Source organism: Heterocephalus glaber, unplaced genomic scaffold, assembly GCF_053883595.1.
Source record: "Heterocephalus glaber isolate CG9 unplaced genomic scaffold, H.glaber_assembly_v1.0 deba00001743, whole genome shotgun sequence".
Taxonomy (NCBI): domain Eukaryota; kingdom Metazoa; phylum Chordata; class Mammalia; order Rodentia; family Bathyergidae; genus Heterocephalus; species Heterocephalus glaber.
The window spans coordinates 1,026,046-1,035,973 of NW_028258449.1; the positions used below are offsets into that span (position 1 = coordinate 1,026,046).

Here is a 9,928-nt window from a genome sequence, read left to right on the forward strand (position 1 = left end):
CAAAAGCCCTAAGAGCTTTCATTCTGCAGAGGCAGGTCTGCTGGAACCTCCCTGCTCTTCAGCCAGCTAGTGACTGAAAGTACTGAATAGTACAGTGATTTTTAAAAATAAGTATTACACATTCTTGGATTAATGGTATAAGTGTGTTGGCCACAATAAAATCTTTAGGAATTGTTAATTTAGAGATATGCAAGTAGTTCAGTATCTCTTTAGGTCTATAAAATTAATTTGTATGTATACAGACAGAATATTGGAAATAATACTAAATATGACACCAATGATTTAGTGTTACTGAGGTTTTTTTTTTACTTTTAAAGGAGGTGCTAGCAATCTGGAAAATGCTTTATTGTATCATTCCAACATACCGCAAGGGATATTTCAAACTAATACAAAAGTAATCCACAGACTTGATTTAGTGAAGATCACATGATCCAAAATGTTTCTTCCTTAGCATTTCACAGCAATTGGTAAAAGTCCATATGCTGATTTTTCCAAGAAAGATTATTCTAGTAACTTTGAGTGTTCGATCCGTGCAATCGTCCAGTCAGGCTCTACTCCTTGTGTAAATTCTCTCTGAAATCTAGAAAAAAACCCATGGATAATGTGAATCTCACATCAGCCCAGTGGTTCTTGGCTAAATCAAAATCCAAAAAAGTTTAATCTACTATACAATCAAAAAAATATACCTCCCCAAACTGAAGTACATTCTCAACTGAGTTGTGCTTTATTTGTGTTTTTTGATTTTGGCAGTGCTAGGGATTGAACAAGGGCCTCGCCACACTAAGCAAGTGCTCTGCCTCTCTGTTCCCAGCCCCTTCCGGATTCCTATCAGGCTGATCTACATTCTAAACGAAACTTGGATATAACGCTGCTATAAAACACTAGCTACACATGTGCCTAATAATAAACTGTACTCTGATGATCCAAACAGGATTTTAAGTATAAAATACAGCATACAGAAAAAGCTCTTTTTCAGTAATGCTAAAGTTACCAATTTAGTAACAAGTAGTAGATTTGGTTTAGACTTGAACTCAGTAACACCAGTCTATTTGAGCCTGCCGTGGTCTTAGAAAGGGGTATCTGCTAAGACAAAGTTCAGTATTGATAATAATCTTTAATATAAAGATGTGTTTAAAGACAGACAATCAATAGATTTAAAAAGGTATTTAAATAAGTAAATTATCTTGAATAATTACACAAATAGCAATTAAAAAAAAGTTTTCTTTGGAGAAGTGAAAAAATGTGGATATAATTTTCTTGTACCTTAGTGAAACAGAATTCATTTTCTTTCCTGGGTTATTTTTGGCATGTTATATTAAGGCAAATTTCTGTAACTTTGGCAACATCATATAGTATTCCCTCTTAACTACTAAATTATGTTTCCACTGACTTGTTCACTGTTCCAAATTTTATTAAAACAACAGTGTAGTATGTCTTATGAATAACTTGCTAGCTTCCCAGCAGAAGTGCTCCTAAGTGCTGTAACCCTAAGTACTGCATCTGAAGCCTACGGAGTGCTTGGCCACATAGGAAATGCCCAGGTGCCAAGTGCTGCAGCCCAATCTCCCAGCCCACGTGCTCTTCTGAAATGGGGCCGTGCTGTTTGTTGGCCCATAAAGTAGTGGGTCTCTTCAGTTTTCTTTTTCTGGTATTCCAGGCTGGCCTTGAACTCACAACAATCCTCCTGCCTCAGCCTCTCCAATGTCAAGATCACAGGCCTGCACCACTATCCTGGCAGGAGTGGGTCTCTTCACACATATAGATGGTGCAGGTCCTCTGACTGCAAACAATGAGGCTTTAATTCTCGGCGTAACCCTTTACAGCTCTAGCAGTTTCCATTTCCTGCATCTTGGGATCCAATCACCAAGTAAAAGACCTGACTAGTCTGAAGCTACCATGAGCCTGAGTCACCCAGGGCTGTTATGGAGAAGCCACAGAGCACCAGGGCCCACACCGGCAGGGAGAAGCCACTGCGGAAACGGCCCCTCCTGCCCCGGTGTGGCAGGGAAAAGCCCACGGCCGAGCCTCCGCACGGTCCCTGTGCAGCCAAGTCACAGCAGGGTAAACGGCTGCTGAAGTGACCACTTGTCGGGTGGTGGGGATGCAGCACCAGCGAGCTGAACCTGTTTGATGAAACTCAGCAATATTACCTCTTTCTAATTTCTTAACACTCCTGTTTCATATCCAGTGTGTCATAAATAACGTCAAATTTCCATCCTTTTCTTCCTAAAGCTCCCTTTAGCTTTCACACCTTCTTCCATTTTCTAGAGGAGGAAACAGTGAAGTACATTACACTTACTCATAACTTGCACTAAGAAGCTGCTTAGTTTCCACATTCTGATCCCCCAGCTTAACCTGGAACATACTGGCTCCACGCACAGCCTCGCTGGGGACGCTGGCACTGGTTAGATACCAAAAGCACATCAGGATGTTAACAAACTTCCTTCCTTAGAGAAAAAACACATACACACAAACACAAATCACAGTGATCCATCATGTACATATCCAGGCTGAAGCTAGAAATTTGCTGTAGTAATATCGCTGTTACAGATCAAACCCTGTACATATTCTAGTGCACCTTAAGATACCTGTTCTGATACATTTTTATTTTTAGAAAGTTTTCCTAGGGTTTATTACATACCTTACTTTCTTCTCTGTACCTTAGTAATAAGCTTTTAGTTAGTAAGCACACACTTTACCAAGTGTACTATATGGATTATTCTCAATTTACACCATTTTCTAAAATTATAATAATCTTAAGACAAGTATCCATTGTTATGACAAAAATGTGGGGAAAAAGCCAGTTTTTGCTGGCAAGTAATGAACCCCACTGCCTGAAAGCAGAAAGGTTTCTAGTCCATCCTAATTTGCTCTGCTATGCTTAGCAATTAGTAACCATGGTAGCGAGGAAGATTTGAAATATTAGGGGAGAAGGAAATACATGAAACAATACATTTACACGTTTCAAATTAACGTGTATAAAACTTTTCCAACCGTAAGAGTCCTCTAGCATCACTGCCTTGGGAAATGTGGCCATCAAACTCGACTGTCAACTTGACCAGATATTGAAGCCCACTCCCAGCTGTGTCTGGGTGGTTCAGAGGAGGGACCTTGGGTGCTGCACAGATCTTGTCCTTCACCTCGCCTCTCACTGTGCCTCCTCTGCTTCCCAGCAGCCAGAAACTAAGCAGCTCAGATCCAGCACACCCTGTGGCCATGCTTTTGTCTGGGAGCCAGCAGACCTGGACTGGATCCCTGAAGTTAAACTTCTCCTTCTTTAAGTTGTAGGTGTCAGGTACTGTGTCCAGCAAAGGGGAGCTGACACTCTCCTGCATCATGCAGGCGTGACACATGCATTATGTAAGCATAGGCTAGATTTCCTATGTGCCTGGCACATAATGTGTATGGAAGCTGTGTATAAGGAATCCATCAATTTATCAATGAACTTTTCAGGAATGCTATGGGGAAAATGTACACATTGCACAAGAAAAAACCCAGATAACCACTAAAGTTCTTTCTAATTTTTTTGATTATCCCCCAATCCAATCTGGGAATTCTACAGTTAATCTTTTCTCATTTCAGTCTGTAGCTGATACTTTCTCTTACTCTTTACTCCTTCCATAGAATATTTACAATGCTCAACTGTCTCCTTCAAGTCAGGAAATGTGAAACATAAACATTTTCGATTTGAGACATAGGAACAGCTTGTCCTAAACACACTATTTTCATCAACATGATGATCTTCTCTCCTGTGTGTCGAACAGTAGTAAACAGAGGATCTAAACATAAGGAACTAAGCCACGTCTCCAGTCTTAGACATGAATCTGTCTTTTTCTTTGAGGCTCTACAAATGTCTGTCAGGGCAGACAGAATCCACTGTTCAGCTAAATTGGACGGCTCTCGTCACTCAGCAGCTGACCGTGCTCAGTGGTACCTTTCTCATCATAGTAAATGGAGATGTCCCCTGTTGACGTGTAGACGATATCACCTATGTCAGCAGCAAGAGCATTTCTGTGGTTATCCGGCAGTGATGTAACCTTTCTTTTCAATACAGGTAGCACCTAAGTTTGGAAAAGGCAAACTGTTAGGTCACCAACTCAGCTTCTGAAAGTATTACAAATAATGATCTTTATCATGGAATGAATTTTTCTAAACCTAGTTTTAAATTTACTACGCTATCTCCTTACCCTCAAAGGCAAGGCTGAAAGGCATTTTATTTATTCATCTAGATAATTCCTAATAGAACATTCTATATAAGAGCACCTGAAGGGCCGAGGATTTAGCTCAGTGGTTCTGCCGCCTGCCTCGCAAGCGGAAGGACCTGAGTTCAAACCCCGGTACTAAAAAAAAAAAAAAACAGATCACCTGAAAGATACAATGTTTACTTACATGTGCCTGAAATAGCTGGACTCATTCCAGCTTGGACATAGCATAAAGTATGCAAGCAGGCTCTATTTAAGCCACTGGCACATACACACTATTTTTAAGCAAAACTCAGAATGCGTACCATTCTATTGAAAGAAAGCTGTATATTTATTTTGAAAGAAGAAAGTATTCTTTAAGTCAAGAATGGTGGTGCATGCCTGTAACCTCATCTCCTTGGGAAGCTGAGGAGGATGATCGCAAAATCTAGGCCAGCCTAGACCACTTAGGGAAATTCTGTCTCAAAATAAAAAATCCTGAAACCTAGCTCAGTGGTAGAGTGCTTGCCTAGTATGCACAAGGCCCTGGACTCACTCTCTAGTACAGGGAGAAAAAAAAAGTATACTTTTACCTCTTTGGACACAAGTTCTTCCAACAGATCAAATTTACACTGTGATAGCAATCTGGATACATGAGAAAAAGCCTTGAAAAAAATAGGAAGGAAACAATTATTTCAAAATATCATACAATATTTATACTTAAATGGCTAAAAGTAACAAAAACTATTTTAGAGAAAAGGTGATAAATAATGTCAAATATTAATGTGTTGATGTTAGCTGAGATTCCTTTGATGTTAGCTGACATTTCTTAGATGGTCTCTCCACATATAGAGTACTGCTAATTATGTATCTACTCTAGGAAATACAATACAATGTTAATACTTGAATAGCTAAGTGTAACAAAGACTATTTTAGACTAAAGGTGATAATGCCAACTACTAATACATTAATGTTAGCTAAGACTCCTTTGAAGTTAGCTGACAATTCTGAGATGGTCTCTCCACATACAGGGTATTGCTAATTATGTATCTATTCTAGGAATCTGGGACATGAGAGTGTGGTGTACACAGTAGATGCTTCAATAAAAAATACTTACATATATTCTTTTAAAATAAAGATAAACCATTTGACTGTTCTATGACCCACCTCTTAAGTACAGACAACAGTTAAGAAGTAGGAGACTATCTAGACCAGCTGTGGTGGACCTATGGCATCTGTGTTGCAGCATGATGTTTGGATCACTGGAAGCTCTGAAAAGTTCACCATCACTGGCCTAGGCTGAACTGGGAGTCTGGATTGCAGTATGCACCTCATTAAAAGATAAGGTACGTTTGAGAAAGTGGGAAAAAGAGAAGTTTATAGTTTAAAATAAGGGATCCCCACTTTGAAGTGTGAGGTCCAATTTTAAAGGGGCGGAGGCACTGGGATTTTATACATTCTTAGCAATGAGAAATGACCTGTAAATTATGACTCTTATCTTTCAGGAGCTTTCTACTAGGGGAAGAAGATAAGTTTGCTGACAAATTCAAGAATCAAGACAGCATTAAGAACAAGAAGATGATTTGGGAGCGTGCAGAAGATCTATACCTATTCTGGGAGGGTCAGAGAGGTTCCTAAAGAAAGGAACATTTAACCTGAAATCCAAAGAACTGGCAGAAGAAAGGAGATGCACAGTCAGAGGACACTGCATACCCGCTATGGGCTGAGTTGTGCCCCACCCCTGTCAAAGCCCTAGTTTCCGGTGTCTGGGAGTGTGGCTGGAGATGGGGCTCTAAAGAAACAATTAAGTTAGATTGAGCTAATTATGGAGGTCGCTAATCCAATCTGACTGGAGTCCTTGTAAGACAGGGAAATGTGGACATACACAGAGATGCAAGGACATGAAAAAATGCAGAGTAAAGACCATGGAAGGACATGGCAAGAAAACATCACCTGTAAGACAAAGAGAGAGGCCTCAGGAGAAAGCAACCCTTTTGATACCTTGCTGTTGAAATCCCATTGTTTAAACCAGCCCATCTGTGCAGCTCTGCTAAAACAGTCCTAGTAAACTTACACAATAATGAAGCTGAATTTGAGAAGATGCAGACACCCAAGAGGACTCAAACACTCTTTGCAAACACTTTAGAGGATCTCAGGGTTTGGAGATACTGTATGTCTTGGGAAGCTTTCTTGTGGAAGATGGATAATAATTTAGGCAAAAGAAATGACCACAACTATCTCGTGTAAACCCAACCTGCATTTGTGTGGCCAAGAAGTCACGCCTGCAAAGCACTTGAGGCCGCCCGAGGGGTTCAGAGCCTGCCTTGAGAAGCCCTAAAGAGAGAGTCTAACCTCCAGCAGAGGTTTCCAGGAAAAAGCCTGCCTTTGCACAGGAAAAGTTAAAATGTACAAGGCCTGAAGAAAACAGGAATTTGGGGGCTACAGTGGGGAACAATACCATATCAAATGCATGGATCAACTGCAAGCAGGGTCTGTGGGGCCACCTATTCCTACTCACGTGACAGAAGCTCGTCTAGACACCATGTGACTGTCTGTCTCTAGTGACTCTGGAGGACTAAGATGGCTCACAGTCTCAGGACAGCTACTCTCTGGCCATGCACCCTTGATCAGTCATTTCACCTTTCTGGAGCTTAGTTCTGTCACTTGTTTTTCAAATTTCATTAGTGCATGTTTGTAGTACATAATGTTTACATTCTTTGTGTGGAGCTGGTGCATGGACATAATGCATCTTAATTTCTTTTTTCACCCCCTCATCCCTTTCCCTTCTGAGAAAGACCTACCTTCTTGCTTCCTATTATCTTTCATTCTGCTGTTTATACTTTGGATTTCTCATATAGAGAAACCATGTGATATTTAAGCTTGTGTGTCTGATTTATTTCACTTAACATTATGGTCCAAGGTGAATCCACTTTCCTACAAATACCTCAAGTTTATCCTTCTTTATGTCAGAGTATTACTCCATTATATGTAAATACCATATTTTCTTTAACCATTCATCTATATAGATGCCTCCAAGGTTTAGCTATTATGAGTTGTGCTGCTATGGGTATGCATGCATCACTGTAATATTACATTTGACCCAGCTATTTCCCTTCTAGGGAAAATTTAAAAACTTTAAAAAGTTAAAATTTCATCAACTGCAAAAGAAGGTTAGACTAGAAAATATTTATATTACATGATTAAAATAAAAATCCTAATGAGTATTGTCTAACCCAGTGGTGGCGAACCTATGGCATGCATGCTACTGTGTTTTTCTTTAAGGACAAAAGATGTTAATGTATGAGTTGTTTCCTAAATTAAAACCTCAGTATTCAGGTTTAATTGCAATATTGGCACTTTGCAATAAGTAAGTGGTTTTAGGTTGCAGATTGGCAGTTGGTCATTAAAAGGTTCACTCTCACTAGTCTAACTGATATTCACAAGACAGTATCTTACTTCTGGGAGATTAGCCCAAGGACAAAGGGAGACTGGTGCTCTGCTGATCTCCACCAGATTATTCCCAAGCCCTAGAACTATACCCACAAAATGGAAGGTATAATTGCACTGTGATATGGAGAGATTTTTGGCTGTGTCTTTTTATAAAAACGTAAGTATTGTGTAGGTGTTGAAGAACTGATATGTTTGATCGAAGGGTAAATTCAGGAACCATAGGTTTAAGGGAATCACTAAATATGTACTACAGCTGACCCATTCTTTTAGAAAGTCAGAATGGTTAACTGAACCAATATAAAGCAAAAATTCATACAGATTGAATAATGAAGGAGGGAAGCTAAAACAGCTAACAGGATCAGAAAGTGACCCAAAAAGTCCTTCAACTCCTCTGGTGTTAAGAGAAAACAGACCTACAGCCTGATTCCTGAAGCTTATGGTGGACAGATGATTTCCATTCCTTACTGACACAAAAATGAGTTGACAGTCATATTTGTATGTGTTATCAAGTAGACACACTCTTGTGTCATCAGCTGGGACCTCGGAGAACAGCGGATCACACCAAATGACTGCTGCATGGGCATCTGACATGAGCAGAGGTTTACCCCTCCATCGTGCTGCTGAATTTGGCATGTCCACCAAGTGTGCTCTTGGATTTTTTACTTTAAAATAAAGAGCTGACTCAGAAAAGAGTTAATACTGACAAAGGTCACATAAAATTAGAAAACAATTTATAGGTAACAGGTCACATCAATAAATATAAATGGCTGTGGTTACTGAAATAAATAAATCAGGAGTAGAAATACAGATACCAGCACACAGTCAATACCATAAAATGATTACACTGATGATTTAGGTTTGATAATACACTGATGATAAGGTTTATATTGATATTAACTGTGAAATAAACAATTTCTATTTTTTATCAATACTTCTGCAATGTTTGGGAGTGAACTCTCTTAAGAGAATCAAAAGGAAGGCTTAATCCAGGTGTGGGAGCTGACACCTGTAATCCTAACACTCTGGTAGACTGAAACTGAAGGATTGCATACTCCAGCCCACCCTGAGGAATTTAGCAAGACCCAGTGTCAAAAAAAAAAGTAAAAAGGGTTGGGGATGTAGCTCATTATGAAGGCCCTGGGTTCAATCCACATGAAAAAAAGAGAAAAAGATAGGTTATATGGCCTTTTACCCTAGAAAAATACGTGTACACACAAAATCTGCAAATGATCTCAAGATTCAAAGTGACTATCATGTGAATAAGACAAAACATTACTAGCCATTCAGAAAGCCATAACTGACAAAGCTGGGGCAGAGAAACACCCCAGGCTAAGTATTCTGTGTGCCGGGTACTCTGTCCTTACTATCAGTGTACAGTATCCCAGCACTCTTCAGAAGGGTAGAACTGCTCATCTCTAGACTACCTTCAAGCAGAGGGGTGGAGCTCTGTCAAACAGCTGGCTGGGAGTTCTGCCTTTCTACCAGAGATGCCATGACAGTACTTTGGAAGTGTTACCTCATTCCTCACCATAATCTTGTCTCCTCAATTTATTCAACACACATTCACGGAGTGCCCACTATGAGCCATGTATTGCCGTCTCCATTTTACAGATTTGGAAAAATCACAGCCAGAGAAAGGCCGAACAGCTTCTATGAGGCAGAAATGGGCTTTGAATCCATTTCTATTTGAAATGGGAAAACAAAACACACACACACACTCACAAACCCGAGGGACTTAGCAAACACACCCGGAAGCTCATTTCACGTGGCTTGGAGGAGTCGGTGTCTGGGCCACTACCGAGATTTGACAGCCCAGGGTCCAGGGACAAACGCTTCCGCGTTACAGCTGAGAGCGGGACAGGGACCCCCCACCTGCTTGGCCGCCTCGGAGAACTCAGTGATGCTGAACTCGCGGTCGAAGTAGGCCCAGACGAGGAAGGCGAGCACGCGAGTGCGCACCCAGGTGACTGGGTTGGAGAACCCCAGGACGATCATCCTGGTCCCCGGGCGTTGCCCCTCGGTGCTGTAGCCGCGCCGGGGACCCGAGGGGCAGGCGGCGAGGGCTGCGGGGACCCCCGGGGCGAGCCAAGGCCCCGGGCGGCGGGGACACAGCGCCGCTCCCGAGCCGAGGCGGCGGCGGCATGAGCAGCAGAGTCCGGCCCACTGCGGCCTTGCCGCAGCTCCCCGAGGGGTCCGGAGCCGAGCTGCCCCACCGGGCAGCGACCAGGCGAGGAGGGAACGAGGGAACAGACGAGCTGCTAGCGCCATGTTGGTGACCTTTCACTCCCACTGCTTGT

At 41.5% G+C, this 9,928-nt stretch overlaps 1 protein-coding gene across 2 annotated transcripts; it reads right to left on the bottom strand.

The window, feature by feature from the left end:
- Positions 1-281: 281 nt before the first annotated feature.
- Positions 282-9,899, bottom strand: Maip1 (matrix AAA peptidase interacting protein 1). 2 transcript variants are annotated; one of them, XM_021249775.2, is made up of 5 exons: positions 9,504-9,899; positions 4,775-4,846; positions 3,935-4,061; positions 2,300-2,401; positions 282-580 (listed from the first exon to the last, which is right to left on the bottom strand). In XM_021249775.2, the coding sequence occupies exons 1-5, from the start codon at positions 9,897-9,899 to the stop codon at positions 552-554; spliced, it is 726 nt and encodes a 241-aa protein (XP_021105434.1). In that variant the 3' UTR covers positions 282-551. The 2 variants fall into 2 exon arrangements, with proteins under 2 accessions (XP_021105434.1, XP_004871736.1); XM_004871679.3 differs by having other exon boundaries at positions 2,300-2,447.
- Positions 9,900-9,928: the final 29 nt, after the last annotated feature.